At 44.1% G+C, this 17448-nt stretch overlaps 1 protein-coding gene and 1 long non-coding RNA gene across 9 annotated transcripts; one reads left to right on the top strand and one right to left on the bottom strand.

Annotated features, from left to right (window-relative positions):
* The first annotated feature begins 114 nt into the window (after positions 1-114).
* On the top strand, positions 115-2225 carry LOC310667932. Its single transcript, XR_014506446.1, has 3 exons — positions 115-912; positions 949-1398; positions 1687-2225. It is a non-coding gene; the product is annotated as an uncharacterized lncRNA (long non-coding RNA).
* A 605-nt stretch (positions 2226-2830) lies between these two features.
* LOC310667842 (cold-inducible RNA-binding protein-like) lies at positions 2831-16456 on the bottom strand. Of its 8 annotated transcripts, XR_014506356.1 has the most exons (9): positions 16172-16334; positions 13563-13677; positions 11535-11641; positions 10878-10971; positions 10707-10785; positions 9079-9142; positions 5334-5430; positions 3394-3703; positions 2831-3233 (listed from the first exon to the last, which is right to left on the bottom strand). XR_014506356.1 is itself a non-coding variant. In XM_083420839.1 (7 exons), the coding sequence occupies exons 2-6, from the start codon at positions 13663-13665 to the stop codon at positions 9079-9081; spliced, it is 447 nt and encodes a 148-aa protein (XP_083276965.1). In that variant the 5' UTR covers positions 13666-13677; positions 16172-16334; the 3' UTR covers positions 2831-3233. The 8 variants fall into 8 exon arrangements, 3 of the variants coding, with proteins under 3 accessions (XP_083276965.1, XP_083276963.1, XP_083276964.1); XR_014506354.1 differs by having other exon boundaries at positions 3346-5430; XR_014506355.1 differs by having other exon boundaries at positions 3394-5430.
* Positions 16457-17448: the final 992 nt, after the last annotated feature.

Below are 17448 nucleotides of genomic sequence, written 5' to 3'. Positions count from 1 at the left end.
CAAACGTTTTGGAAGTTGAACAGACTTCCAGAACAGGCTCCATTCGACTTCCAAGGTACGACTGTGAATTTATAAAAGGGGGGGGGGAATCTTTAGGAATGAGGCAAAGACATTAACACCACATGAGCTGATGGCCGCAGGGGTGTCCCCAAGAAGGGGGGAGGCATGTGCCTGGGAGGGGGCAGGAAGAGATGAGAAGCCCCATTGTATCCACATCTGAATCTGTGTATGTTCATATTTTTGTGTGCAGCTCCCAAGCCCTTGTACACAACCTACATGCATAAAGCTTGTCCATATGTAAAGATTACACAGGTGGTCAGTTTAACCTCTGCAGCTTGGGGCTGGACTGACCACTGCCATCCTTCCCCATCTGTATTCAATCTACACCTTCAAGATACTATTACCTCCTATGAACTGGGCCATGTTCTGAGATCTTTGGGAGAGGGCCCTCTTTTGGTCCTGCCACCCTCACAAGCACGGCTGGCAGGGACATGGGACAGGGCCTTCTTGGTGGCTGCTCCCAGACTTTGGAACTTTGTGTCTTTACAGCAGTTGAATTCCAGAATTTCATTTTTCACTTAAAATGCCTCCTTCCCTTGCCTTTCCTTTTGCGGCTGCTGTTAAGAGGGCAATTGTTCTCTTGGTAGAATAGTAGAAAAACAGCCTGTTCTCTTATTTTTTGAAGCAACTCTTCTAGCAGTGTGAAATGGCAGGTTGTGCAACACCTTGCAGTTTAACACCTGTGCTTTTAGTTGGCTCATGCATTTAAAAAGTTGCAGCTGCCCCTCTTCTCAAGAGAATGTGTGTTCTTGAAAGAAGCTGAAACCTTCAGAATGTCACCAGCCAACAAAAATTTAATATGACATTCCCAAAAGGCAAAAAAGTGGGGGGCACAGTAATTACCAGGAACAGGTACCAGAAAATAGGGGTACTAATTACCAAGAACAGGTACAGAAAATAGTACTTTTGACAAGTGAATCTCTGAGCACGTCAAATGCAAGTATGTAGCCACGATACTGAAAAAATGTATTGCTATCAAATGAACTGCACAATTTGCAAAAGCAGTTAAAAGAATGCACAAATACATTTCATTTCTGAGCTCTGCAGATCTTCAGAATTTTTTTCCCTATGAGGAAATATAAGACTATTGACACTGCTTCTCAACAGGAAATGGAGTTGGCATCTTTCAGGCATGTCCTACTTCTAAAAAAAGAAGAGTTTTTCAAGCTTCTGGTTCCAGAGAATTCATTTTCTTCCTGGTCAAGTTGCCAACTCTAAGCTCCCTTGTGACACAATCAAATATAGTGTTTTAGATTGCTGTTTGCTCTTCACCACTTTCTTCCTGACATGAAACATTTAGGTGGCAAAAGTAAACAATGCAACCCTTCCACAATTACAGTGGTGCCTCGCAAGACGAAAAGATTTGTCTAGCGGTTTTTTCATCTTGCGAAGCAACCCCATTAGCGGATTAGCGCTATTAAAGGCTTAAGGGATTAGCTGCTAAAAGGCTATTAGCAGCTTAGTGCCTTATAAAAAGGGGGTGGGGAGTGAAAAAAAATCGCAGGAACTCGCAAGACATTTTCGTCTTGCGAAGCAAGCCCATAGGAAATTCGTTCTGCGAAGCACCTCCAAAACGGAAAACCCTTTCGTCTAGCGGGTTTTCTGTCTTGCGAGGCACCACTGTAGTTCTATAATAAATAAATAGATAGAAAAACTGTAAATTGGAGGTGCCCCCCCCCATTCCAGATCAGGACCTTGCTAGTGAGGCAGGAGGCAAGTTATCTATTTCAGGTCCAACACCTTGTTTTCTGCCTGTTGGATTTCAATCTGACTCCATGCAGAGGTACCTGAAAGGTACCTGAAATAATCAAAGGTACCTGAAATAATCAGGTAGAAATAAGGAGTCATTATTTGGTTCCGTAGATCTAATTGTCATTGAGTGACAAAAGAATGCTGAAACTAGTCTATAATGTATCCTATTTTAACCTGAATTATACTGTTGTTGTAATTTTAAAATTGATTTTCTTGCTTTATTTTTTCGTAAACTGCTTAGATTGCTTCCCCTTTTTAAAATGTTTGATATTTTACTATGTTTTATGTATGCTGTAAGCCACCCAAAGTGGCAGGGGAAACCTAGCCAGATGGGTGGGATATAAATAGTAAAATCATCTTCTTCTTCACAATCAGTATGTATAAATTTTAGGAAATACCACTGCTTTTTTTAATATATAGTCACAGGATATCCTGATTGCCAATATCCCATTTCACATCTGGATACATCCTCAGCTTCTCATTCTTGGCCTTTGTACATAAAATCAATCAACCCTACTCTGTCTGGGCTACTTTGGGAGGGAGATATAAATTGTACAAACCCGATTTAAATCAGAATGGAGAAACCTCTGCAGGATCAGACTCACCCTGAAGTAGAAAAGGCAAACTACTTTGCATGCAAATGTATGTATTCAAATGTATGTATAGTGGCAGCTGCTTCTTGTAGAAAAGGGAGCTTTCAGCTAAGCAGCAACAGGGGGAGGCTGCTGCCACAAAGCAGTCCCCTCTCCCCAGCCAGGAACTGTGGAAGGATATTATGGTTGATGATAAAAATAACCAGACTGAACAGGGATAGACTCGCCCCGCCCCACTAGTCCCTGGTGTAGATTATCTCTTGAGGGTTGGAAGATGTCTCGGTCCTAGATTTGGGCTAGAAACCAGATTGGAATAGAATTAATCCAGATCGTTCAAAACCCTCTGGAGCCGAGATGTTGCCACAGGTTTCAGCATCTTTATATTGCTTGAGCAATATAAAATAAATTCTTCAAAACAAGGTACCTAATGATTTCTGGAAGATGTTTATTGTAAAAAAAAACCAAAAAAACATTTCTGGCAAAATGCTCGAAGGCTGCATCTTACGCTGATAGTGGCAGGCCAGGATTTTAAGTGGTTTGGCTGAGAATCATCATCTCCAAGAGGATTAAGAGTAAGTCCCCGCTACTTTGATGGGGCTCCACAACCCTGCTTGCCAAATTGCCCCCGGAAGGGGGAACAGGGGACAAAAAAAGAAAGTTTGGGCATGAAGGTAAAGGACACCTTCCTTCAACGCTCCCCAGTATTTCATCTGATTCTAAGCACTAATACAGCCTGCCTTTTCTCTGAAAAGCAGCATTTGCTAAGGCTGCTTCTTCAGGACTTGCGTGGTAGCGGCAGTCCTTCTCAGGATCTCTCACTGGCTCACTCTGAAAGACAAAGAAAGGAAGCACAATACTTTTGGTCTTCAAACATCTACTCACCTCTGGAACAGATCGCCTCCTTTGGGGGGGGGGGGACCACACAAGCAATTACACCCACCTTGCACTGCCCCGTCCCTTCATAGCAGAACTCAGTCAGGCTCTTTACCTTTCTGCCACCCTACTAATGATTTGAGGACTATCTTCCAGGCTGCTTTGAGGTGGGGCACCATCAGTTTCTGAGTCAGCGGAGATGAGTTCTCAAGTGCCACTGTCCAATGCAGAGGGATACCAAAGCTACAAAGAGACATCCAGCAGGATTCTGTTCCTCTGAAGAGTAAGGAGCCTTCCATATCTCCCCTTCCCTGAGCTGCAATTCCAATTGCCACTGCACTGTGTGCCCCACTTCAATTAAATGTGTGCACCGCATACTGACTTTCAACAGGAAAACCTAAGCTGGTCTGCAACAGTGCATGTGCCTTTTTAAAAGAAAAGAAAGGAAAATAATTTATTTATTGACGCTTTACAGCTTTTGGAAGCCTTCTAAGCATGAAGATATTAAAAATTCACAACCTAGTCTCAGGACAAATGCACCTTAGCATCTAACCAGCATGTTTTTAAAAACCGGATATTGAATCAGCTGGTGGGATCAGAGAGGGAAAGTAACCCTTTTTCTCCTTCGTTTCTACTCATCCTGAGGAAATCCCTTCTCCGAAGATGTTATTTGCATTTGGGGTGGGGTGGAAGAAGGCTTTCCTCAGCACCAACAGATGGGACTTCCTCTTCAGAAAAGGTTTTTTTTCCCCCAGGACCACAGAAGGGGTGGAAAGGATTAAGTTCCTCTCCATTCCTGCCCTGATCCGATTGCTATCATATATTTGTATACTGCTTTTCATCCTAGGGAAGCCTTGAAGTGAACCCTTTAAACACAAAATATACGCTAAAGTACAAGGAAACACCATAAATCAACCAGCAAGCAAAACAGTGCCAGGCCACAAAATAACTTCACGAGGGCCAAAAGCAAGCTCCCACAGTAGAGAATTAAAGGGTGCTCTCAGCAACACTACACCCCACACACACTTGGAGGAGGGCTCGAAAAACACCAACAAGAAATTCAAAACTAAACTCAACAAGAACTGAGGGTGTTCTCACGAAAACTTACTATTTCAGTTCTTCGAGCTGATACCATCAATTTCCACTTCCTGAAACAGCAGTGTTTAAGGTCCTGTGGTCAGTGGGTTGAATTTTAAATGGAGTGATGGCCACTTACCACAATAGAGGAAACAAATCTTGTTACAGCCTACTCTCAGCCAGAGACCCAAAGCTCTAGAACAGGATGGGGATGAGCTAACTGTGCCCCATACATTTTCTGGATCAGGTTCTGCAGCTTTCTAACAAACCACAGCTAAGAAATGCGTTCAGCTCTTGGGCTCGGGAAGAAAATTAGCTTCCCAACCTGGCTTTTGGTGAGAGGAATGGAAGAGTAGTGCCATCATGCAGTAGCAATGCCCCTGCTTCCAGCTTAGAGCCAAAACGAAGCAGGCTCTAAAAGGTCTGGCAGAAGTCGCACTATTTTGGCTGCAGAATGAAGAGCAGTAGGGAGAGTAAACTTTATACACAGGGAGCAGAGATGGGTAAACTCTGCCCTGCTCTTAAGTAGGCTGCGCCCACAAGAAGCCAGCACCCAAGACTGGAGGAGCCACCGAAATAACCTCAACACACAAAAACTGCATGAGCACAAGACTTTCTAGGCATTCTCAATGAACACTCGTGGAGCACTTCATGCAGCAGTTTACAGAGAATGCTCTCTCTCTCATTGGATGGCATCTATCGATATGGGGACATGGGAAAACACTGGTTTTTATGAAGGCTACACCAGCTGGAGTAAAGTTTTAATAAAAACCAAGTTTTGATGCCTCGTTTCGATGGGGGGGAGAAGCACTTTTAGGATGGTGCATCCATGCCATAGCAGATGCCACTGTTGATGTGTCTGTGTGCAAGTGTATTTGCATTACTTAATTAGTACTCATCCCACCCACCCCCAACCTAACTTCATTTTATTGGAAGGGTTGCCCCTCTATTTTAGAATGACCACATTGATATACGCACAAGACAGGAGCTCCAGAGAGGTACCCAAAGGGAAAGTCTTTTCTCAACTCCAGCCTTGAGGTAAACTCACTTCCGGATCCAGGGGTGCCCCTTCCACCTGCCAAATAAAGCCATGTTACAATTCTGGCTCAATACCATGACTATCTTGTCAATGGAGCCTTGCTTGCTGAATTCAGATGTCTTGTGTTTAATCCACATTAAATGTTTTACAGGCATTCCATCTTCCTTCTTGAAGACAAGGGTATTTTAATCCTCTGCTCACAAAACGGGATCGGAGCAAAAGGTTGGTATTACCATGGTTTTAAAAGCAACCACAAGACTTGGCAGGGGGTTGGACTCGATGACCCTTATGGTCTCTTCCAACTCTATGATTCTATGATTCTATGATTCTAAGAAACCACTGCCTAACTAAGCCAATGGGCCACTGAAACAACCTGGATACACAATGATTGCACAAGTTTGATAATCTACAAGCATTCTCAATCAAAAATCCTACAGTTGATGCAGCAATTTATAGAATGTTCTTGACTCTTGTACCATTAGCTCCTCTCACTACAACTGAAATGAGATGTATTTCAATCTGATTTGGTTTCAACAGATGCAGGTAAAGTGGCAGACACCCATCAGCTTTCATCTATCATCAAACAAGTCCAGAGTGATTTCTTAAGATTTTAAAGTCACGACAATGTGTGCTTACCATTCCCATCAAAATACCTACAAGGTGTCACACACACACACCAGCCCAGGTGTCCCCCCCCCCCCGAGAATGGTTTTACTGTAATTTCAAAAATACTTACATTGAAACACAACCACCCACCCCTCAAGACTTTTGGCTTTGTGGAGTTTTCTCCTTGCTCCATTTAAACAAAGCAAAGGAAGAAACCAGTTTATTGTGGTCAGATAGCTCAGCCTCCCACTCATAAGATGCCAAAGTAGCATTGGTGGAGCTTGCCTACTAAAACAACCAGTTCGTATTTTGAAACAACTGGTAATTTTATTTTTCCACTCTGTCATTTAATTACTTGATTTTTAATGTCTTAATTGTGTGTTTTTATTGTTGTTAGATGTTAAACTGTATTGGAAATCATACTGGCATATGTGTTTATGAAGGGTGTATATAAACGGCTTAAAAAGCCAACAGTGGAAACTCTCTTGTATCTGTCTCAAAACTGTACCCAACTAAGGAACCTGGCTTTTGATAGCGCCAGTAAATTATAAAGAAATAAAGAACAGAAAAAGCAGTGAAGCAGGAGGCACTACCTCAGGCACCACCAAGATCAGTAAGTGCTCAGCCAGCAGCAGCAGCAACAACAGCAGTAGCAGCAGCAAACTCTTCCAGCAGGAAAGGACAGGACACCAGAAGCCACAGCAAGAATCCCTTCCAATGAAGTATTGACTCTGTTCTGAAGCCCATGTATTTGTTGCCCCTGCCCTTTTCAGGGTCTCATAATAGTTGCCCGACATTTATCACAAAACAAGCCTTAACGTAAATGTGACAAAATGCAGGTTGGCTACGAAATACGGCCTATGCAGAGGTCTGTGTACCCTTGCACAGTCTGTGCAAAACACAGCTGCATTCTACATCTAGGACACACAATGCAAATACGCCAAATTTGCATATGCTCTTATTTCAATTGTGCAATGAATGTTTACACTGCATGACTAGTCTAGTTTTGCTAGCCACAAGGGAAGGCAAGAAGGCGTGCAAAGCACTTCAAGTCTTTGGGCCCACGATGGGATAGCAGCTTTTGAGATTTTAGTAGGTAAACTCTCCTCTCCCCAAAATATATATTCAGGCATATTGTCGATACTAAAACATGTTTCCCCCTTATTTTTAAAAATAAAAGCCTGGTATTTTCTGTAAGTCAAGGTGTACACCTTACACCATTTGGGAGGTAAAGTGGTGGTGTCTTAATTCCCATGGAATCATGGCATAGAGCCCCACCTGCACGTTAGCTCAGTGGTTTTCACACACTGCTTTGGGACCCTTTTCTTAGGTACCAGAGTACAGACATTGGCAACAGCAGATAACCTGCCCTATTAAGACAGATTGGCCACTGTTACGGATATTCCTCTGTGATGTATATAGTCAAACAACGAGTGGTATCGAACAAAGTTTACTCAGAGTAAACCTACTGAAATTAATGGGCAAACTCTGTTATCAATGGGTATGCTTTTTGGTAAAAGTCAAGCTGAATACCACCCAAGGGATGATAGCCTGTACTCATGGATGCATCCAGTTCAGGCTCCACAGGCCAGGCTGGTATCTTACATGCTCAGCCCAGAATACCTTAACAGCACAGAGGTTCTGTGGCACAGAAGCCAATATAGAAAGAATCCCAAAAACAAGGCACAAAGTTTCAAACTGACAATATACAAAGCACCCAAATACAAATGCTTGTGGGATTTAGCCCACTGAACTAAGTACTGAAATTCCTCGGCATCTCCTCTCCAAGGTATCCGTTTTACAAATACACAGCAGTTTAAAATATGCGCCATGTATTATGGCTTTAGATTGGGCATAGTTGAAGTGTTAAAACGTCAAGAACAAATTTCATTTTCAGAAGGGCATTTAATAGGCTTCGTGAAGCCAAAGAACTGAATACAGGAATTCCTTAACCACTTTTAGTACAATATCGAGTTACATGTGTGTCTTCCAGTTTAAAAAAAAATATAAACAAACGGTTTTTCAAGAACAACTTGCAAGTTCTGCAAGCTTCAGTTCTAGGTACATCATACAGTATAAATTCTGATTTCTGAAGATCAAACACACGTCTCCCTTTATAATCAAGGGGGTTTTGCCTTCCACCATACCCCTTGCTTGCTACACCATAGGACTTTTACAAAACTACAAGGTATTAATGCATTTATAAAAACAAGGAGGATCCTCACACCTTGCTCAGACTCTGGGGAATTATAGGTGAAGAATAGGTCAGAACCCCCATCTTGGTGTGTTAAAAGAAATCCAGGGGGTGGAGGTGGGGGAAAGCAATAAAAGAATGTATTCAAAAATGCTTAAACACACCTGTAAAAAAAAAGGCAAATTAAAATGTTTTCCTTCAGAAAGCTCTAACAGGCCATCCTGTAGCAGAAGCTGTTGGGCTGCTTGTGGTAAGACTACAAAAAGGGAAGATACAGGTAGAGAACTAAACAAGATTCAGCGAAGCTCCAAAAATCTTTATAAATACGGCCATTGGAAGGACGATCTTGATTCAGGAAGGATTTATGCTCGGTGCAAGCTGAGGACAAGAAGCAGGTACAAATCATAAAGTACACTGAAGAACATTGGTGCATGATGCTAACCTAGTCTCCCTCCTCCCAGCCCAGGGCAACTGTTTGCAGCCTTGGAGATGATGCAGGGCGGAAATTATCTGCCAGTAAATGAATATTTGCATACACCTTTTTTGTTTTTAAAAGACCCTATTAGGAATGTGGAGGTTTAATTCCCATAAACTTACGGTTCGGAGAAAGTTTCCATGTATAAAAGGCTGTAGTCATGGTTTTTATAGACTGGTTCAACAGTGTCCCTTAAAAAAAAAAGTGTGTGGATGGGTTTAACTGTCCCATTTTTATTTTTTGCTTCACTCCAGCAACAGGCCAATTCTCCATACACAATTATGCTAGACTTGCTGATGAGGAAAGGAGTTCTGCTGACAAAGTTAGTCTGTGACGTGAGAGAACTAAGACCTACGCTTTAGTAGCTATCCTGTTATCAGAAGCAGATGGTGCTTAGACATACACATACCTAGTTATCATAGTTGTCTCTGTAGGAGCTCCCAGAGTAACGGTCTCCATAGCCTCCTTGATTCCTTGAGGGGAAAAGCACAAAAGACTGATATGTCACTGCTGAGCTGCTGTTAAATGCTATACATTGAGTGAGATTCAATGTAGTATGAGCAGGCATCCATCCACTCATGCAGGGGGGATTCTTCTTTGCTTCCTCCCGCCCATGGAAAAAAAAATCTGATCTGGGGACCTGGAAGACCACCCAGAACTTATTTTGGGGCTGATGTCCCATTGTACAGGTGGGCATATTAAAATATCACTATAATGCCAAAATCACAAAAAGAACCTGTACGTGCAATACAGAATTGCTCATTTATAAACCTCATTCTTATTTAAGTGCTGTATATAAGTGCTGTATAAAGAGAAGGACCAATTTAGTAATAAGGTTATAAAAAACTAGGATCCATTTCTAGCTATACTAGTTTTTCAAGATGTCTTTCCAATACTGTACCCAGTAAGCACCTATATGAATGCAAAATGGCAACTACTTCTTTGCGTCTTGCAGTTTTTGTAAAGCACCATGTATACAGATGGCATAGGTGATGGGCATAGATCTGCATCACAAAATGACCTGAATCACAACACAAACCCAGGACGCGGTGGGAGCTATGGCCCTCTGAATATTGATGTACTACAACTCCCATCTTCCTTGAAAATTGGCTGCGCTGGCTGAGGCTGATGGGAGTCCAGCAGCATAAAAAAGGCATCACTTTGGCTAAGTTGCCTTAGGGGCAAAGAGAAACCAGTTGGAAAGCAGGATTCCACTGTTGTTCAGATCGTGATACCAGTTTCAGACATTTTAAGCTGACAATGCATTGCATCAGCTCAAATTGCCTGCAGACGGCGCCTGAAGAAGTTCTGGGTGACCACCTTCTCAGGCTCCGTCTGCCCGCACCTTTGAGTAAGTCCCCTGGCCTGCGCGAGCTGCAGCAGTATGTGGGCTCGCTCAGCTGAGGGGCTGGAGGATTCGCATCCCCCAGCTGAGCAGTTTAAGGAAATTGTGGTGCCCCTCTGGCTCACATGAGCCAGAGATGTATAGGGGGGCCTGGACTGGGCAATGCATCTCAGCAATGTTGAAAACCAGGCATCATCCCAGACTAGATTCCAGCCACCACGGCCCACCAAAATGAAACATAAGCCAATCACAATACATGAAGGAACAAGGGCATACAGCAGCACTGTAATTTGATATTCATTTAACGTTAACAATTTCAATTACAGTAAGTCAAGTCTTACTGGCAGACTCATACCCACCAACTGTGTTGTTATTTAGAAGAGAAACACAGGCATGGCAGGACTAGTCTTCCTTTCTACATGATAGGCTGTTGTTAGTAAAACAGCAATACCTGCAGCTTCCATGCCATAGCAGCACACAGCTGGCTAAGCCTATTTCCTAGTGCTAAAATGATCAGGAGCACTTCAACAGCTCTCTTTTGCTACCTCCAAGGAAACGTTTAATGGTTCAGAAGGAACTCTCAAACTGTTATTCTAATACAGAACACAAAGGATCATGATCTCAACATCATATTTGTAGGTACCACAATCTGCTGCAACCAAGTATCTCTTAGGTGTGTGTGCTGGTCTTACCTGCTGCCATAATAGTCTCTAGATCCACCATAGCCACCGCTTCTGTTATCATAACGGCCACCTCCATATCCTCCACCTCCTGCAGCAAAGACACGAATGTTTATCAAGCCTATTTGCTCCCACACCACTAAGCAGTTAGCACGGAAGGGCACATACCACAGGAAAGCTCACCTCTGGAGAATCCACGTCCACGCCCTCTGCCTCCAGAAGAGCCACGGGAGGATTTTCCAGCCTGGTCCACTCTGATCTGACGCCCATCCACAGACTTGGGGAGAAGAAAGAGAACAAATCAGAGCCAGAGCTTTTAACAAGATGACGCTAATCTTCCAACCTGCTACCAAGGACGCAGGAGTCCAATATAATCAAAACCTGGATTAAAAATATTTTTTAAAGCTGAATTCAGGAACACCAGTTTTGTGTATCTCACTGGTACACCCCAACCAAACAGGACTGAACTTTCCACACAACTGACATCACTTATGACATCAGTTGAGAGTAACTTAGGAGTGAAATGGCCTCATGAGCCAAATGTGGATTCTGGGTTGACAAGCCAGAGGTTCCCCACCCCAGTTTAGAAGAGCATCATAAAGTCGCTTTTAAAAAGGTGAATTAAGCAACCCTGGAGCTGTAATTCAGGACTAAAAATTATTACTGCTCACTGTGCAGCACACCCACCAAGATAATAGTAGGTAGTTACAACATTTTGCAATACAAGCATAACAGAAGATCACATCTAATAGCCCTCCATGTTCTAGGAAGTTACAAAGAAAGTGGATGCAATAGAGAATGAATAAGAAATGGTGAACGATCTCTGCGGGCGACACTTACCTCTCCATTCATGGCCCTCATGGCATCCTTGGCATCTTCAGGACGGCAATAGGTAATAAAACCAAAACCCCTGGACCGCTGAGTCTCCCTGTCTTTCACCACAACCACTGGAGAGAGAGAGAAAATTGTAACAGATTATTTTCCTGGCTCTTTTTCTACATGTAGATGACAGCCAGTGTCCCTTGCCAGGTCCCTTCTTTAGCCCCACATCAGACTCAAACACTGCTTAGAAGGACATTATAACCACACAGGGACATCCGGGAAATAAGTTCCAAGAACTGGATGCTGAAGAATAAGAAAAACCTTGCTGTCTAGCTTACTGGGGAAACAAGATGCTGTTATTCATGAGCTCAGTTAATTTATTAACCAATCTCTCAATCACAAGAGCTTGCTTCCAGGAAACCTCAGACCTATACATCAAGGGTCTGTAGTATCAAAGCACAATCCCTCCCAACTAGACATATTGATACCTTTGTATTTTTGAATACAATTAATCACTTTGAAAACAAAGAAGATGCAGCCATATATCATTGGCATTCTTCATATCTAACTTATACATGCCCCTCATCCCATTTTGACAGCTATAAATAATAAGGACAACTTTGGATCAAGGTTTTATAAAATTCAGGCTATATTGAAACATTTTGCTAAAACAGGCTTCCTCAACCTCGGTCCTCCAGATGTTTTCAGCCTACAACTGCCATGATCCCTAGCTAGCAGAGCCAGTAGTCTGGGATGGTGGGAATTGTAGTCTCAAAACATCTGGAGGGCTGAGGTTGAGGAAGCACGTGCTAAAACATATAGTAAAGGATGCTTTTATAACCTGAAGGGTAAGGGAAGGAAACAGGCTGACTTCATGGTTTTCTCACACATGTGCAAGAGTGTGCATAGAGTTGAGAAGAAGGGGTGAGGAAACTGAACAGGGCTGGGAAGCCATTGTGAATATTTACAGAACTGTTTTAGAGAGGAATGGGGGAAAGGTTGGATGTGTTTGGTAATGACTAAAGCAAGCCATGGGACTGAATGGCAAGCTTGCAATTTCAGTTTAATTAGATTAATGTTGAAACAGATCAAATGAGCAAGCCATAGTATTGATTAATTACAACACAAGTTGGAGAAAGTAAGATGCACATCATTATTAACACTATATATTACCAGGAGTATCACTTCAGACTGCAGATATGTGTCAAGTGCGCTCTCATGTTAACAAAACCCCATTTATTCAACATGAACATGGTTGGACAGTCTTCATCACACACTCATTTTGTACATTCAGAAAAAAGGATTTTACATGAATGAGCAGGCAAACCGCAGCTGTGATCTGAAGTGATACAGCACAAGAATTGCTAAATCAGGGGTAGGCAACCTAAGGCCCGTGGGCCGGATGTGGCCCAATTGCCTTCTCAATCCGGCCCACGGATGGTCCATGAATCAGAGTCTTTTTACACGAGTAGAATGTGTCCTTTTATTTAAAATGCATCTCTGGGTTATTTGTGGGGCATAGGAATTCGTTCATCCCCCCAACCCCCAAAATACAGTCTGGTCCACCACATGGTCTGAGGGACGGTGGACCAGCCCACGGCTGAAGGTTGCTGACCCCTGTGCTAAAACATTCAAGGTTGCTGACATTAACACAGGGGTGAGGAACCTATGATCTGCAGGCCAAATGTGGGCATTGAAGGCTCTCTATCAGGCCCCAGGGACTTTTCCAGGCCACACCCCTCATCAGCCCCACTCAACAAACTCTAAGCAGCTTTGTTTTCTGGAATGCATCCTTGAATTACAATGGTGGCTCTTGCTTGCCTCAACAAAGAATGGCGATTTTCTGCCTCAGCCAAAGAGTTATCATGCCTTGAATGAAAGATGTGACGAGTCTTTAACTTATCATAGTATAGTTGCTAGCATTGTGTGAGTGCATGCACTTGCAAACCCCAAAGCCCTACCAATTGGTTTCCTGGTGTGGAAACATTAACAGATTCAGAACTTCTGTAATTACAGAATAAAATCAGGTGTGACACCCTTCCTCACCTTCTGCAATGTCTCCGTAGGGGGAGAACAACTGCTCCAGATTCTGCTCATTGGTGTCAAAACTGAGCCCTCCAATGAAGAGTTTTCCTTCATCCGATGCCATTGTTTAAGTGATCTGTAGGGAAGAAATGTGTTTAGATTTGGCAAACATAGGTGGGAATAAGGACAAAAGATAGCAGGCTACACTAGCAATTTACAAGTAGCTGCTCACTGACAACTAACAGCCTGTTTTCATTTTCCAGGAAAAGATTATCATTATTCTTCATCTGTCAGCAAAACATCCAAGGCTTGCTGCTCTTTTGTAACCCAGTTTCTTTCCTTCTGCTGGACGGGGGCAAATTAATATTCATTAAACCAATGAATAATCTGGTACAAAGCCAGGGTTCTTGTTAATCTGCTGTATGGTTATCACTGATGTATAGGTTGCCCATATTGACCAGGGTCACATCTTCCTTTTGTAGCTTATCTTCATTAGTTGCCTGACTTCCAGTAGCAGTCTCACTTCCAGGCCAGGAGCCTCTTAACTTTGTTTTACTATCTGTTTCCCACTGAACTGAGACCCATAATTATCTATTCCAACTGAGCATTGTAAACTTAACATGTTTACTTTCCCCTGCATGCCCTGAGGCAGAGACATTGAGAACCTTAAAAACTATTCTGTTTTTATTTGCAGCTATTTATGTGGAAGCAACAAACTGAAAAATCAATGTTGCTTATTTCCAGGCGACTATGCATGTTTACTCAGAAGTATTATTTCCAGTAGGTCTTACTCCCAAGCAATTGTGCACAGAACTGCAGTCTTAACTGTAATCCTGTGCAAACTTATCTGGGAATAAGCATCACTGAAAACAATGTGACTTACTCTCAAATAAGCATGCAATAAAGCAGCATATAGGTAGGATTGCTAATGTTGCCCTCTTGTTCTTTTGATGCTTCCTATCTTAATACTTAACACTTAAAGGTGTTCTTGTGCCATTACAGTACTTTTAATGTTACAAGTTTTTATATCTTGAGCCTTCTACACTAAAGGACAGTCTTAAGAGTGCATAAAAGTACATTTTACTGGACATAGAATGAGCCTAGGTGATACAGTTCTTCATTATTCTAGAGGCAATTAGATACAGGTGACTGGGCTTAGCTATAAGCAGGCAGGAGTTAATTAGCTACAAATGAGCAGTTAACTTGTTTTCCCAGTGATATAACTGTGTTAATCCCCAAACAAAGATGGAAGATGCTTACTTCCCCTACTCAAAGTGCCTATCCGAATTGCTCTCTCCAGAGCATCTGATAAGCTATCAGTCAGACTTTTGAGGTTTGGACATACTAAGGCGAAATGCTAATAAGCACTTCTCAATTTTCATCAATGCCTACTTCAGAAAAATGGAAGGTTAATTGAAGGAAGCATGCAGGCAATCTTTCTCAGATGTGAAAAGGAGGTGTTAAGCTACTTCCCTACTAGGGAGCCACCTTTCATACTATTTATGATTAAAGTGATTAGGGTGAACACACACTTTGAAATAAGGTTTTTTTTTGTATTTTAAATATTTTGTTGGAAGCCACCGAGAGTGGCTGGGGAAACCCAGCCAGATGAGTGGGATATAAATAAAATATTATATTATGGCAACCTCATTGTAACTAGTATTTTATGAGGGCTAATAGTTCAGCACGTTTTCTATTTTACAGGAAAATGAGTGTTTATCTGCTTGGATTAAGTCCTTAACCGTACAGGTGGATCTTACTTTCAAGCTAAAAATATTTTAAGATCAGGCGTTCTCGATTCATCTTATGAAGCCTGGTATTGGCTCCACCCTGTGCAGCAACTACAAGAATTTTGTGGTCACTAATTTTGGTAACATGAGGCTGACGACCTGAGGCAGATTTCATCCATCAGGTGCGTATGGCAAGATCCTGCAATCTACTCAGTGCATCAATAGCTGGAACAAGTCATCGAAGGAAGGAAGGCAAGCAGGAACTAGTGAGTGAGCGTTGCAGCGGCTCCCGACGGCTTATCAAGGCAGACGTGCAGAGAGAATGGGCTCCCATTCTTTGCCCCAACCAATCCACCCCTCCCCCCTGGCAAAATGGCCGCGAACACGTGGTCTGAGCAGAATGCGGGAAGGCGAGCTCAGCGCGTCTCACGTTCTACGGACTGAGACCCCAGCAGGCATGCGCAAAGACTACCCCGCTGCTGTCCCGCGCTCCGCGAAGAGCCTTTGCGCAGGCGCAGTAAGCCAAGGGCTCCTCCTCTCCCGCCCCCGCGTTAAACCTGCTGCTACAGCGGACTTGACCACGTCTAAGGCTCTCCATCCCCCTGGAACAATTACATCCCTTCCCGGTGGTCTTCAGCAGCGCATCACTCCTCACGAAGGAGCCTGAGAGAGCGGCGTTTCAAACCCAAGAGTGTGCGCAGAGGGGCCCTCTCGTTCTTTATGGGCAGCCGCCGCCATTTTGTGTAGCGTCTCTCCCTTCAGCCTCCCCCGCCTCACACGGCGAAGAGGAGCCTTTCTTCCCCGTTACCCTCCCGGCTCCCTTCCCAATGCTCGATGCAGCGCCCCTCCTACGGCTTTCCTGCAGCGGCCTGGGCGCTTCCCCGGCGTCAAAGCACTCACCGAAGCCGGTCTCCGAGCAGGATGCGAAGAGAGCCGTTAGCCACTGAGGCAAGAGGGTATCGCGATGGCGCCGAGAGAGAGAGAGAGAGAGACGCAAGCGAGGAGAATGAAAGCGAGGCTGCGGTTAGGCCACGCCCGACACGCGGCTCCCGAGCTGGGATTGGCTGGGCGCGCGGAGGGCGGGGCCACACCACAATGGCGACCACGCCCCTCCCCCTCCTTCCCGCTCCCCCCAATTCATCTCCGAGGCCTCGTCGCCTCACGTGCGCCTGCGCGCCTGCCCCTCCCCCTCCCCTCCCCCACCTCCTCCCCTCTTTCAAAAGATAACCGACAAAAGCCGCGGCCTACTCGAGCTCGCCTCGCTTTATCCTGAGGAAGCGCGCCTAAGCAGGCCCGCCTTCGCCAGCAGCTCTTCATTCGGAAGGCGAGAAAAGGCTGCGGCCCAAACGGTGCGGGAAGGATGCCGAACTCTGGCCCTTGGCCCATTAGCTCCGCGCTGCCTGCCCTGGCTGGCAGCGGCTCTCCAGGGTTTCAGGCAGGGAGTGTCGGATGAAGGGAGCGATGCTAATAGAGCCAAGGTTTTACCCGCCGGACGTGTATGATGGCAGGTGTCTGCCTCGTGAGGCTCCACGGGCCGGAGGTTGCCTGCCTCTGCTCTACACGGACTGGCAGCTGCTCTTAATCGAGGGTTGCTGTCCCAAGCCCACGTGGAGATGCTGCCGGGGATGGAGGCTGGAGCCTTCTTGCAAGGCAGACGCCGCTCCGCCGAGCCAGGCCCTTCTCATAATGTGAGCGCGCCAAGAAAACAAAGGAAAAATCCGTGTTCCTCTGGTTGCTAGTTGATGGTGGCCAAGGTATAAATTAAGCCATCGCCCAGATTCCTCTCAAGTTTCCTACATTTTGACATTACAATAAAGGGTAGTTTGCTTAAGTTACGATTTTATATGAATCTTGATCACTCAGAAGTAGAAAAATGTGTTCCCCTGAAGGGTGGCCCCTACCAAGGCTTTCATTGCTCACATGAGCTATTTTAAGGAGCTATACGTGATTTTGCTTTTTTTAAGTGTGTAAGCTTTGTGAAAACCACTGTGTTAAAAAACAAAGGCTCTTAAAAATAACTTGCAAGGTTATGTACAGAATTGGAAACAGCCCAGATCCCTATTTTATGCGTACCCTTCTTTGTTATGGATACATGCTTGGAAACTAGGCATGTTACAGCACTCATGTGCAAATGGAATCCAAGACACTAAATCTTCCATGGAAGCATATTACTACAC

The sequence above is a fragment of the Podarcis tiliguerta genome (assembly GCF_965153285.1).
Source record: "Podarcis tiliguerta genome assembly, chromosome: 17".
NCBI classification, from domain to species: Eukaryota; Metazoa; Chordata; class Lepidosauria; order Squamata; family Lacertidae; genus Podarcis; species Podarcis tiliguerta.
Note: the sequence above shows the minus strand (reverse complement) of the source record. Positions and strands in the feature narration are given on the sequence as shown.

Bases quoted from the DNA above. Each gene is read 5' to 3' on its own strand.
- LOC310667842 (XM_083420837.1), bottom strand. From the start codon at position 13,665: ATGGCATCGGATGAAGGAAAACTCTTCATTGGAGGGCTCAGTTTTGAC. The intron at 10,786-10,877 runs GTGAGCTTTCCT...TCTTTGCTGCAG, and splicing joins TGGACGTGGATTCTCCAGAG to GAGGTGGAGGATATGGAGGT. The intron at 9,143-10,706 runs GTAAGACCAGCA...TTTCCCCTCAAG, and splicing joins AGAGACTATTATGGCAGCAG to GAATCAAGGAGGCTATGGAG.